This window comes from Saimiri boliviensis, chromosome 1, assembly GCF_048565385.1.
Source record: "Saimiri boliviensis isolate mSaiBol1 chromosome 1, mSaiBol1.pri, whole genome shotgun sequence".
In the NCBI taxonomy this organism is placed as follows: domain Eukaryota; kingdom Metazoa; phylum Chordata; class Mammalia; order Primates; family Cebidae; genus Saimiri; species Saimiri boliviensis.
Genome location: NC_133449.1, coordinates 185,435,618 through 185,449,833, shown reverse-complemented (window position 1 = coordinate 185,449,833; position 14,216 = coordinate 185,435,618). Strand labels below are relative to the sequence as shown.

General features: G+C 42.1%; 1 protein-coding gene across 3 annotated transcripts in view; it reads right to left on the bottom strand.

Moving 5' to 3' along the window:
- Positions 1-432: 432 nt before the first annotated feature.
- ZNF608 (zinc finger protein 608) overlaps positions 433-14,216 on the bottom strand; it is a 115,773-nt gene continuing 101,989 nt past the window's right edge. For all 3 annotated transcript variants that reach the window (XM_010339309.3, XM_074382031.1, XM_003920649.4), the window contains 7 exons: positions 12,985-13,072; positions 10,051-12,505; positions 7,624-8,041; positions 6,885-7,057; positions 4,620-4,773; positions 2,200-2,281; positions 433-1,287 (listed from right to left, as the gene is read on the bottom strand). In XM_010339309.3, the coding sequence (XP_010337611.1) occupies positions 1,281-1,287; positions 2,200-2,281; positions 4,620-4,773; positions 6,885-7,057; positions 7,624-8,041; positions 10,051-12,505; positions 12,985-13,072 (3,377 nt within the window). In that variant the 3' untranslated portion in view covers positions 433-1,280. The remainder of the gene's footprint in view (positions 1,288-2,199; positions 2,282-4,619; positions 4,774-6,884; positions 7,058-7,623; positions 8,042-10,050; positions 12,506-12,984; positions 13,073-14,216) is intronic.

Below are 14,216 nucleotides of genomic sequence, written 5' to 3'. Positions count from 1 at the left end.
CATCTTTGGAGTGTTATTACATACCACAGAAACCTGTATCTACCAATTTCTAATGATATCATGCTCCATGTTTAGAGTAAATACCATGTGAATGGGAATACATTCACCAAATTAAATACTTTATTTGGTTGTTATGCCTATGTATACTATCCGAAAAGTTAGTATCTATGTACTGTGTTTTATGTTGGTTATTAATAATATTAAGAAAGTCTTCTTTGAAAATTAGAATGACTATCAGCCAGGTAGAAAATAACATGAGACAGACAAGAAGTCATTATTTAAAAAAAAAAAAAAACCTTTTTAATTCTGATTGCCAAATTATTTAAGGCAGGTATAAAAAAGGAAAGCATTCAATATACATTTTACATAAAATAAACTAGATTACAGCATAAAACAAGTAACCAGGCAATGGCATTAAAGTCTCTCTCTTCTAAAACTGGGTAATTGTAAACATTAAAAAAAAAAAAAAAAAAAAAAAAAAGACTGCAGGACTATTCAAGTAATAGAACAATCACAGATGTCTCTGGTACGCAGGCGATTGGGTTATTTGCCATTCAAGATTATCAAAAAATGACACCTCATTATTCACAGATGCTCATTATTTCCCCATTTTAATCTTTACATTATATACAACACAGTTTTTGTGGTACTGGCAACCCCATGCCTTCCAAAAGTATTTTTTCCACAATACACAAGTACAAAGAGTGACTACAGGAACATTTTACACCGATGCATCTTTAACAGGAGCCACCAAATCGACATCTACATTGTACCAAAGTGTCATCATCACAGTTAGCCTTTCCAAGGGGCTTATGGGAAATATGTGAAGGATATGCAAGGTTCAGGCACACTGATACATAACATTATTTATTTACAATTTTAAAGGAAAAGGAAAAGAAAGAAAGTAGCCTTTTCTGGCTAACACTTTTCAACATGACAAATACATTTTTAATTTCCTTTACTGAGTGGTTTGCGACGTGGCAGCAGACCCTGTTTGTGCGAGCCTGGTTACTGATACAAAAAGTAAAGAATATATATATATATAATATATATATATATGTATATATACAGATATGTATACGTATATATATATATATAAAACAGAAGTTTAATTACAGCAACATTTGTTACTCTGTGATAAAATCTGTAATTTACAAAAATGAAATGACTGGTTTTTGCCTGCCATTAAGGCATTTCAAATTAACACCATGGAACTGATGTCTGTATAAAGCGCTTCCCCATGTGATCCAGTCACATGACAATGTACATTTCCAATCTTGTTATTCTCTGCAAAAGAAAAGCAAGCTTTAGCACAGGGTTCTATCAACTTTTTTTTTCTTGAAACACAGTCTCACTCTGTCACCCAGGATGGGGTGCAATGGTACAATTTTGACTCACTGCAACCTCTGCCTCCCAGGTTCAGGAAATTCTCGTGCCTCAGCCTCCCTAGTAGCAGGAATTATAGGGGCACGCCACCGGCCCAGTTAATTTTTGTATTTTTAGTAGACACAGGGTTTCACCATGTTGGCTTGGCTGGTCTGAACTCCAGACCTCAGCAGATTCACCTGCCTTAGCCTCCTAAAGAGCTGGGACTATAGACATGAGCTACCGTGCCCGGCCTCTATCAACATTTGACATTGTGAGCCTGGAAACTATAAGACTGATAGGCTTATTTTTAATTCCATTCAAATGTGGAATTCAATTCCAGAGAAAGTGAATAAACACAAAGTAATGATATACATAGTGAAAAATATTAATTTTATAATATTAATAATTTAATTCCTTTAAATCATTTTCCTTGGTAAAACTTAAGGAATAATTTAAAATATCGAAGAGCAAACATTACCTTTAGCATTATGAAAATAAATGTCTCCATTTGCAACTTTATCTTTAAATGTAATAAAACAAAGGGAGTCATGGTGAATTATTTTAGCAATGCTATAAGGATAAGCCAAAAAAAATTCAACTGTCTGAAAAGCTAATCAGTTAATTACTCATCTACATAACCCTCATAGAATGAGGATCATGGAATTTTAAGTTGCATGTGAAGCAACTCATACTGGCATAATAAACACACTCATTATAATGATATAAAACCCAAGGAGATAGGTTTTTGGTCTAAAAATCCCATATTTGCTTCCTCCCAACCATTAAGACATTTTCCATTTAGAACTAATTTAAAATGTAGAGGATATTTACCTTCTTTGTCCAGGAAACATTCCAGATGCAGATGCCTGGGCAGCCACCTGCTGAGAGGCAACAAGGGCAGCAGAGGTCAAGCCTAATGGGGACAAAAATATACAGTGTCTGTGACCTTTAGAAGGACAAGAGTAGATACAGGCCCAGTGCAGAAGGGCCACAGACCCAGCGGCAGCACAGTGTCCTCTCCTGAACACACACGTGAACTGTTTCATGCAGCAAGGACACAGTACAAACCATTTGATCTATTTGCTATCTATTCTTTCTTGAACACTCTGCAGTTTTCTTCATAGCTATTAAAAGGAGATACAGCATTCCATCTCTCCAACTCTGCATGGTGCTAAATGGTTCGCATGCATTCCTGAATAGGAAGCTCAGGAGAAATAATAGATGCCAGGTAACAACAGGAATCAAAAGTCACAATGAATTACAGAAGCCGCATGCTATTTGCCTGGAATACAATACTTTCATAATAATTGTTATCACTTTAACATTTTCCCCAGCGACTGAACACAATGCATCTCGTAAGGTACACAGAATCAGTAAATCAAACTTAGAAACGCTCTTAACTTTCACCCCACAAGACGAAGGTAGCAGTCAGAGCCTGTAATAGCTCCAAATGGCATGATGGTGCCTAATAGAGAATTCTTTTAAATTCTATAGAAGACAGTCCTGGGGAAAAAGAGAGTAAAAAAATGCAAACCTAGGGAAGATTACCATCTCCTATGTCTATTTATTTGGATACATTTTCATTTCCCAAAGGTAATGTAAGACAGTAAAATAACAATAATAATATTATCTTTAAAAAGACAATTATTTTCTGCTCATATATACTTTATATATAATGTGTTAGACTAGAAATAAAACCTCTGTCTCTTCCAAGTTCTTAACATACCAATAGAAATTGTTTAAGAAATTGAAAAGCTCTCTTTTAACATTACTAGTTGACACTAAGTAAAAAGACTTGAATACATAAAAATGGCCCTTCACATTTGTATATCACTTCCCAGTTTTGGAAACACCTTCAAATACATTCTCTTACTTTCTATTCACACAGCAGCGAAAGAGGCAACTCAGTGCAATAGGCTAAATTATGTCTGCTTAAAATATGTTGAAGCCTTAAATCCACAATGTGATCAGATTTGGAGATGGGGCCTATAGGAATGTAATTAAGGTTAAATGAGGTCATATGGGTGGGACCCTAACAGGACAGGATTAGTGTCCTTACAGGAAAGCACACGAGGGTTCCCCCTGCCCCTTCCCCACCCACCAGCTCATGGACAAAGAAGAGGTCACATGAACGCACAGCAAGACAGCGGCTACACACAAGCCAGGAAGAGAGGCCTCAGCAGAGACTGGCTGTGCTGGCACCCAGATCTTGAACTTTCAGCCTCCAGAACTGTGAGAAAATAAATTCCTGTTGTTTAAAGCCATGCAATCTGTGATATTCTAGCCAGTGGTAAAGATGGTGACACCACCCACCTGCTGTGAAATGACAAAGATGGGACAAATAATACACGTTCAACTAGTAAACCACAAGGTGAAGCTTCCCTCATATCAATCCAATAGCTTTTTTTTTTTTTTTTGAGGCGGAGTTTTGCTCTTGTTACCCAGGCTGGAGTGCAATGGCGCGATCTCGGCTCACTGCAACCTCCGCCTCCTGGGTTCAGGCAATTCTCCTGCCTCGGCCTCCTGAGTAGCTGGGATTACAGGCACGCACCACCATGCCTAGCTAATTTTTTTGTATTTTTAGTAGAGACGGGGTTTCACCATGTGGACCAGGATGGTCTCGATCTCTTGACCTCGTGATCCACCCGCCTCGGCCTCCCAAAGTGCTGGGATTACAGGTGTGAGCCACCACCGTGCCCGGCCCCGATGGCTTTTAAAAAATGTTGCTCTTTCTCAATTCTCCATTTAGTGAAGTCACAGCAGTGAAGAGCTGTGAAAAACCCTTGAATGAGGTTATAAAAGCGTTAAACCTGATCACATTACTCCCATGATTTCCATGGGAAAACAGCAACTTAAAAAGCATGCAGAAATCAAAGCAAGTAATTTCACCAAAGCCTCCCACCATCTCCCCCTTTTCATACAATTTCCCTGAAGTAGATATCTGATCTTCTGATTGTTATATTCAGTGCCCCAGACACTGGCCACCACCCTCAGTCTGTGAGATAACAGTAAGCCGCAGATAACATCAACTGGTGACAATTATTAAGTGGTAGCCATTTCATGTCTCAATAGAATACAAAGATGTGAGAATAGCCTTAGCTGTGTCACTAGGAAATAAGTGTTAAAAACCCTCCTGAGAACTAATGTGAACTCAAAGCTCAATATTTTTATTTTAAGATGTGAAATGCAATTTTAACAACTGTTTTCCAAAGCAGAATGGCCAAAGACACAGTAATGACAGAGCTGCTGACCTTGAAAAGGGTCGTATTGACCCGGGATTAGCGGGTAACCCATGCCAACGTGGGTGTGGTGGTGCGTGTGCAGGTGCCGCTGGCCGAAGGGGGAGTGGCGATCCCTTTCCCTTTCTGCCTCCCGTTCCCGTTCAGCTGTAGCCTTTTCCACTGGCTGCAACAGAAAAGAGAGATTTCCCCCCTTAATGCTTTGAATATCAACTTTAGAAGAGTGCTAAACCACCTATTGTGTTAATGATTAAAAGTAAATATAAGGATACAATTCTTTAGAAACTAAAGAGAATTTCAAAGGACATGCATTAGTTTCGTTTGGAATTAAGCCAACATTGAAGGAGTGCTCCACCCAAAGTAAACCAAGTGACACCAATGTTTTCCTGAAATGATGACAATAAGGACTTCTCTCTATATTAGTTCGTAAGTGCAGGTTAAGAATTCACCCAACTGCTTCCCATAAAGACAACTGTTACAAAATAAATCGTTTTGGAGATACCTTTGAAGTCAAGTTTTCTAATTACGCTTGTATTTTGTGGGGAGAACCTATCTCACAACTTTAAACATGTGTGTACACATTTTGTTCTACTGAAAAAACATGCCCTAAAATTATATGCCAATATAAAGCACAAGAAATCACCGCCCTACACTCACATTTTTAATCTCTCAATTTCTGAACTACCACAGAGAAGCTCCCTTCCTCCCAAACCATGGTTTGGGGTAAGGATGGTTTATTTCCTACGCCTTTCTACCTTTAGAACCCATCCACCCTTTAACTAAAGTTATCCTTCTCACTTAAAAGAAATCCTTGTCCTAAGAAGGAAGACTCAGAAACAGATTCAGAAATCACCTTTTCTAGTTTCTCTATAGAGTCGCTGGTAGACTATTCACATTGCAGATATTATTATTTTAATTTACTTTAAACTCTTTCATAGCCAAGCGCCATCCTATTTTTATTTAGTCTCTCTTCACAACCGTGTCTAGGACTAGAGCACTCACCCTTTTTGGGGAAGAGCCGTCTTTCACAGACACGTATTTGTACTGCTTCAGCAGAGTTAAAGGGACATGACAAAGAATCAAGGCAAAAAAACAGCAGACACAGTTCTCACCCCTAAGCCACATGAATTCCTCTTGCATACGAGCCTCAGTGTGCAAGGCTCAAACTTGTGCCTTATTACATGTCACGAGCACTCAGCTTTGCTAGTGATGAACCCCCAACCATGGACAGTGATGACGTGAATATGAAGGGTCAATACAAGTAGTAGAACCCTCAAATCCCTCCAGAAGTCAAGCTAAAAACAAAGGTAAGTGATGCAGGTTGGAGAGCTTCTATTTATATCCATGCACATTGGTGGGATGCAGGACTTACTGCCTAGACGGGGCTACTTGCTCCCATCAGCTTCTGCCAGAGGATTTTGAACCCGATTTTCTATTATCTCTCTTTTTTTTTTTTTTTTTGAGACAGAGTCTTGCTCTGTCGCCCCGGCTTGTGTGCAGTGGCACAATTTCTGGTCATTGCAACCTCTGCCTCCCAGGCTGAAGTGATTCTCTTGCCTCCCAAGGAGCTGGAATTACAGGTGCCTACCACCACACCAGGCTAATTATTGTATTTTTAGTAGAGACAGAGTTTCACCATGTTGGCCAGGATGGTCTTGAACTCCTGACCTTGGGTGATCTGCCCACCTTGGCCTCCCAAAGTGCTGGGATTACAGGTGTGAGCCACCACACCTGGCCCACAGAAAAGAGATCTACAATAGATCTCTTTTCTATTGTATTAAAAGAGATCATCTGAATTTGCGTGTAAAATATCTGATTTTTGAAAGCTATCCCAGGAGAAAATATGTTTTTGAAAAGCTTGATTTGCCCAAAAGGCCAACAGTTTGTAGCCTCTGAACTACTTACTCACAAAAAGTATATAAAATAGACTCCTCTGTTACCTAATTCCTCAGTGTCTTATTAAACATATTTTGCACCAAAAGTTGGTTCCTATGAATTTAAATTTCTACCTAACAACCATCCTCCTGGGTAAGCAAGGTATGCTAGATGTTTGCAACAGAAAAGCTTGCTACTGCCATACAAGCATTAACAATTTTCTCGCACGTGTCAAAGCATCTTACTTTTGAACGAGCCATTCTTTATGCATTAGGATAAAACAGCATCCTGAAATCACAGCTGGGTTCCGAAACCCATTTATATTTCAAGGCTGTTCTCTAGTTTGTTCCCCTTTCTCCCCTAAAACATGTTAATCTTAAATAACCACAAAAGGAGGCTTACAGCAGGAGACTTGCTGCGGTATTGGTTAGCATGCTGCTGGAGCAAATCCAGTGCTTTAGATTCCGTGGTTGTTTTCGTGTTGATGCTAGGGCTGGTATTGACTTTCTCTGTCTCTTCTCTCCCTGACATCTTCCCATAAACAGGATAATGAAATCCTGGAGAGAGATAGGCCCCTGCAGATAAACAACAAATGCCACATCAAGTTAAGGGCTGTGTCTTTAAAAAAAAGAAATCATTTGGGTTACATGAATTTGGGATAAGAGTCAAAGAGATCTTAAAATAGGGAGTTCCATTAAGAATGGGCTACATCATCATTAAACTGTATCTAGCTTCTCCAATTTTCTTCTCCCAGTTAATTCATCCTGATGAAGGGAGGTTATAAACAGAATTGAGCTTATAGCCATTTCATACATTTACGTGTCTGCTTAAGTGAAAGGAATAGTAGCTATAATGATTATGACAGTAAGTGCTTAGAATATTTTCATAGGCTATAAAGTATCTGTCAGTCTAACAGCTATAGCAGACCATCAGAGACTATGGAAACTATAGCTGAAGATTCTTGACATTTCATTAAAAGAAATCTTATATTAAATCAGTTTCATCTTTGGGACTTTAAACAGTGTAACAACAAGCAAAACAAATGTCACCCTTGAAGCTTCTAATTTATCTTGAGTTTTTAACAGCTAATACATGAACATTGCCTCTTCCCTCCAATATAGTCAGAACCAACAACACGTACCAGGGTAACTGTGCATTAGGACGGGAGAAACAGCTCGGTATGCAGGATGGCTTGGATCGTACATCTGCGGGTAAGGATAAGCATGCAAGTACTGTATGTATGACTGATGCTGACTCATGGGTGAGGAGACAGCCACTCTTGTTCCCCGAGAGTCCTTCCAGTTCACAGGGGTCTTTCGATCATCATTTTTCAGCTTGCTCTCCTCCATTGATTGAGAATCAGGACGCTTGGCCTCTTTGGGCTCCTCTTTAATGCTCGTTAATGACACAGGGAGGCTGGGCACACCACTCTCTTTATTAGGGGTTTTCCTGGGACTATCCTCTTTTAATTTCTTCTCTCTATCAAGTTCTTCTGACTTTTGCTGATCCAGATACTTGGGCTGGTATACGTAATGATGCCATGTTCTTGAATCTGGATCCTGATTTTTTTTTTAAAGAAAAAACATTAGATTTATTTTAAAATTTCAATTTTAAAGAAAACTTGTTAATGATCATGACAGCAGTAGTACTCTCAATTTTAATGCTAAGTTGACATTTATTTATGTGCTAGACACTGTGCTAATTGCTTTGCCTCCTTCTCTTACAAGGTAATAATGCCCCAGGTAAGCAGCGTTACTATTGATCCCTTGTACAGAAGACAAAACCGAAGTGTTAGAAGTTCAAGCAACATCAAGGTCATGCTGCTGCCCAGTCACAGAGCTGGGTTTCAAGCTCAGGTCTGCTAAAATTCAGAGTTGGGCCCTTACTGTAATTTCTCAACACTAAATAGCATCCTCAGACATATTCAATTCCACCTTCATTTGCCTTTTAATATCTCGCACAGGTCAAAAGAGTGTTAAAAACTCTAACTCAAGCTAATAATAGTAAATTTAAGTAATTGCTATAGCTATTAACATCACTTACGAGGAAAAACTCTTGGTTTCCTAATACATTTTCCTCATCTACTGCAGCTGAGGCTTAACATATTGGCTCACTTCTCATTATGTGCTATCATCTTAATCGAAACAAAATTTCAAATTAATAGCACACATTTTGGCTTCTCTATTGCAAAACAAAACCATCTATAAACCCCCCAAATTGTATCATTCTTATGCAGACCTGTGAAGTGACAGCCTGATTTATGCCTCTGGAAGTGGGGTAACTGAGAATCCTAAACGGCCTTTGTGATGCCCATCCCATTCATGATATAAACCCACTGAGGATTCAGGTTCTCAGAGAATATGCAAAGTTAGGTCTAAGTGAATATGTGTGTGTGGGTGGTGGTGGCGGCGGGGGTGGGGCGGGTAATGGTTCTTGCTCTAATGCACCAGGGATTATCTAAGCATGGGGGTTAGGGCCGGAGTGGGGGTGTGCAGTGCTGGGAAATACCAGGATTAATGCTCATGGGGTTGCAGTAGGTCAGGATGTCTGAACCATGACAGACGGTGCTAGCACATTTGTGGTTTCATGGTGACCAATTTTCAGGTGTTCTCAGGCTGACTGACCCCGGGGGCTCTGGGAGAGCTGCTGAGGACCGCCACCCAAACCTCCTCACCCTCCTCACAAACGTTCAGCACTAAGCTCTGGGTTTTGGGGTACTCAACACAGAGTGTAAAGCTGAAAGCTAGGCATCTCTGACCCCCTGTGAAAGAAATTTGGGACCCCAATTCTATTAAAAACATGAATGAGGCCAGGCACGATTGGTTCACACCAGTAATCCCATCACTTTGGGAGGCCAAGGAGGGCTGATCATGAAGTCAGGAGTTCAAGAACAGCCTGACCAACATGGTGAAATCCCATCTCTACTTAAACTACAAAAATGAGCCGGGCGTGGTGGCGCACGCCTGTAATCCCAGCTACTCAGGAGGCTGAGGCAGGAGAATCGGTTGAACCCAGGAGGCAGAGGTTGCAGTGAGCTGAGATCACCCCACTGCATTCCAGCCTGGGCAACAAGAGTGAGACCCGGTCTTAAAAACAAAAACTAAAACTAAATGGGATATGTGAATGTAGGGACCCAGTTTTTATTATCTTCCAAGAAGATGCGAATCGAAATTTGAAAATGGAAAATAAATGTTTTAGAGATGAGACTCAGAATCTCAGAGTGGGAATTCAGCAGCCCCATCGTGGAATGCCCTCGCCTTGGACTAAGTTAGAAATTAAGGGACCTCATCAGAGTCACAGAGCGAGTTAGTGGCATAGAACACAATCTGCAAAGCACATGCCCACAGTTCCTTTTACTATATAACATGACAAGAAAATGGTGATAATGTACATTTGAGAGCTACACAGCAACTCCTGAGAATCTTAAGATATTTTCAAGAGAAGAGGAAAATACTCTTAATGTGGGTTTCCTTCCTGTGTCAGAGGTCTAACCAGATCAAGCCCAGACATGTATAATACAAGTCTCAGACTGCTCTCTCCCTGTTGGGGCCACGCTCCACAATCTTACTTGTTTAAATCTCGAGGTTGGGTCTACACCTGTCTGCTTCATAGAGTCCATGACAGACTTCATTTCTACAGCCTCCTTAATAAGCTGGTGGTTTTCCATCTGCTTAGCTTTGAAGCTGTCGGCCTGAAGCTGCTGCTGGTGATTGGAGAGAAGCTGCGATTTACCTGTCTCCTCAGTTTTATTAGGCACTGATGGCCCTAGTTTAGAATGGTTTTTGTTAGGCTCCGGAGTAGAGGGAGCTTTTGAGATTGTGGCCGATGGCATGTTTTTCTGTTTACTTTCCTCCTTGCCCAGCTCTTTCAAGGGGAGCTCACTTTTCCTTTCACAGTCTCCTCTCCCAGTCTGGGCCATTTTCTGCTCTGCCAACCTCTGGTCCTCATAGTACTTCTCATATTGCTGTCTATAGGCAGGGCTGGTGGCCATCAGAGACTTCTGGTCCATATAGAGCCCATAGGCATACTGGCCATAATAAAGTGACTGAGCCAGAGCGGGATGTCTTTGTGTGATCACTGACTGGTGCTGAGGCTGTAAGGATGCGGAACTGTGGTCCACTTTCTTAGAATCTAACTGCTCTGCCTTGTCTTTCTTGTCAGCATCTTCCTCGGACTCCTTCTTGATTTTCATTCCCTGTGTGCTCCCACTATTTCCAGCTGCAGGGGCGCCGACCTGCCCAGGGTGCATGTAACTTGGAGAATAATAAGGATCATAGCCGTGGTAATAGGGAGAATGGGACTCTTTCAGTTGAGATGATTGTGCTGTAGTTGAAGAATGCCCTTTCACTACACCGTCCTTACTAGAAATAATATCCGATGGGGAACCGGCCTTTGATCTCATGCCCTCTGACCTGCTGTCGGAACCACCGTCGTCAGCAGCATCGGATATGTCCGAATAGGCCGGGCTGCTTGTCTTGGCGGCTGAACTCTCGGCCCCATTCTGGGTCAACACATGCAGGGGTGCCATTGGTGCCTGCCCATTCACCAAAGTGCTGCATTCCATCCTCGAGGCGCTCCCGATGGAAGGGCTGGGAGCGTTGTCTGTGAAAGTGTAAACCTTATCGGCTTCGGCTTTGATACTGGCCATGCGGCTCTCCTGAGACTCTGACAGTCCGTTTGCCAGCCCTTCATTCTTGTTGAGATGATCCTTTAAAAAATGGCCAGGTAGATCCTTGTTGGCCCCCTTGGAGTCCTCTAGTTTCCCCAGCTTGGCATCCATTTTTGGGCTTCCCGTCTCTTTCCCTTCTTTGTCCTTCAGCTTTCGCTTCTCCTTTTTCTTTTTGTCTTTGAGTGACACCAGAGCTGGGTTCACGGTGATGGGCTCCCCCATGATCGTGGGCTTTGGTTGAATGGGTTTTAATGGAGGACTCTTTGGTGTAGCCTGAACAACAGTCGTTGTGAGGGAGGGCAGTCCGGGTATTGTCCCCGTGGTGGTGGTTGTAAAGGTTGCAGTGGGTATAGCGATTAGCTGCGGGGGAGTGGGGGCTGGGGCAGGGGCGATGGGCCGGGCACTTTTCAGTTTAGAGAGGTTTTTGTCCATTTTGCAGTTGTTTGCTTTCTTGCCCTTTTCTTTATCTCCTAAATTTTTCTTGTCAATTAATCCCTCTGCTTCCAGTTTAGGCATCTCAGCAGCCAAACTGCCGTCCGCGGCTGAGCAACTGTCTAAGGCGGCCGTCATGTTGGAGATGACTGGAAGGTTGTTCAGCTCATTGTTAAGGCCCTTCTTTTTGCCAGAATTCTTCCCAGCTTTAGCACCAATAATGGAACCTGGGCCATTGCTCATCAGCTCTCTCTTTCCCTTTGGGGTCCCCGGCGGGTTTCCGGCCCCAGGGGATGCCGGTGCCTTCACCTGGTCATAAGCAGACACGCTTGTGCTTGCCTCGCTGCATTCCAGCGCCACGTTACTCAACGCTTCCTCGCAGTCCGAGATCTTGTCCTCGCTGTCAGGCTCGAACTCCAGCTTGTTTTCCGGGTCTAAGTGTGCATGAGCCTGGTGGTACCTCAGGCCGTTAATGTGCTTGTACTTTTTGTTGCAGTTTGGGTGGGGACAGTCGATTAACACTGGAGAAGAGCAGCCTTGGTCCAAAAAAGTCGTCTCTGGTTTCCCTTGAGGGGTGGTGGGAGTGCTTCTGGAATTTGTGCGGACGCGCTTCCCAGGCTTATTGTCCTCAGAGCTGGAGTTCAGGTCCAGCTCCATTGGAGGCTTGTTTTTCCTTTTGTTGGTGGAGGAAGGGCTCGCTTTGATGTCCTCGGCGGCACAATTTGGGGGTGTCCTTCGTCCGCTGGCATTGAGGCTGCCCCGCCTCCCTTTCCCATTGGCCCCCCCTCTGTTCTTGTTCTGCAGCCCTCTGGACTCCGTGAAGCTGGCCTCGGAGCCCGGGGCGGCAGCAGCAGACCTCGCTCTCTTCCCTCTGCCCCGGCCCCCTCTCATCTCCAGGTCACTTGTCGGTGACTCACAAAACCTATGGAAGCAAGTAACAGATGTGAAAATGAGCATCCCCGAAAGAGCCAGGTGAAAACACAAAGCACACAATGCAGCCCAGGAGTCAACACTCCAGTAGCTTAAGGGCTGGGCCCAGTCAAGGAAAAGACTGACGATTTCCAACACCTGCAAAAGAGCAGGCTACCAAGGGCTTATATTCTTCCTCACAAAAACCAAGGAAAAACAGCTCAAGTAGCTAGCTTCCAATCCAGTTCAAATTCCCATTTTGAGAGAAAAAAAAAATGAAAACAAAGGCAGGAGAGAAGGGGTAGGGAGTACAGATCTTCTGATAGAAAAGAAATCTAGCATCTGCATTTTACTGCATTCAATCCTAAATCGCTCATTTCTCCTTTGCCTGGTTTCAATTACAGGCGCACTTTTATGTGTTACGAAGCCCTCTCTATAGTTTCTCTGCAGACAGTATGGAGGAGGGAGAGAAATAAAAGGCCCTGTTCCTACCTGGGAGGGGCCCAGTCATGCTTGGTGCAGTCCAGTAGGGTTCCCACGTACGTTTTGTTCCTCCAGGTGACATTGACCACTAGGACACCTGCAGAAGGCAGAGGATGAAAAAGGATCACAGTTACCACTGATTACTCTTATTTCCAGTTCACTTACTCTTTCCTTCTTTCTTCCTTTCTCTTTCTTTTCTTCTTTCTTTTTCTTTTCTTTTTTTCCCAGCAAAGTTCTATTCTCATTTGCTTTCAAAAGCTGCGGTTTGCATTCTTCCTCTTTCTGGTTTCAGTGACCTCAAGTTAAAACCCACAGGAAATAATGTGTGTTGTGCATTCGTGCGCGTGCGCATGTGGTACAAAGGGTGAAACTGTGTGTGAGAGTGTAATCAAGATACTGCTGACAGAAGGAAATGGTTTTTGCCATGTCCTGCTGTAAAACAGCAACATTCACCTCTTAATTTTTCTATTATTACACATAATTGCTTTCGTTTGGCAAGCAGCCAACATAAACTAGCGCCAGTTACCAGAGCTTAAACCAGAGGGTGACTGAAAGGAATCGGTTTTGTTTTCAATTCAACAATATAAAATGATGGTGATTTTTCTTAAGGAAAAACATTATGCAGGTGCATAAAAATAGGCATAGAGGGGAGAGTGGGGACTTACCAGGTAACAGACAATCAACTATGATTTCTCTTTCCTAATCCTCCCCTCTTCGGTTTTGTGAGACAGTAATCAGCCTCAGTACCGCATCTGTTTCAGTGTTTGGTCTTGTTTCATATTAAGGACTCCTAAAATAGCCCTCTTAAGAAAATAAATGTGCACAATAGATTTGCTCTTGGGGTTATCTTTGAAATCAACTTTGGTAAGCATTTGCCTCAGAGGATTAGAAAAGAAATCTCAAAACTAACACACTTGTTTCCTGCAAGCCATTCTGCTTTTTCCAAATGCTTTGCAGACAGGCAATTTAATTCAGCACTGCATCTGTGAATTACTAAACTTAAGTGCGCTTGGTATACCAAATGTCACAGAGAAACAAAATATAATATCCTCTTTATTTCTGAGAGGGCAAATGCCAAATTAAAAAAAAAAAAATTCTTTAAAGCGTATTTTAATAGAATCTTGATTTTGAGACATACATAAAATATTAAGGGAAAGAAATAAAATATTTAACTAAGCCTTTGTTTTCTGCACCTACCCCTACTCTTTCTTGGAAGTACCAGAAGACATTAGTCAAAGTCT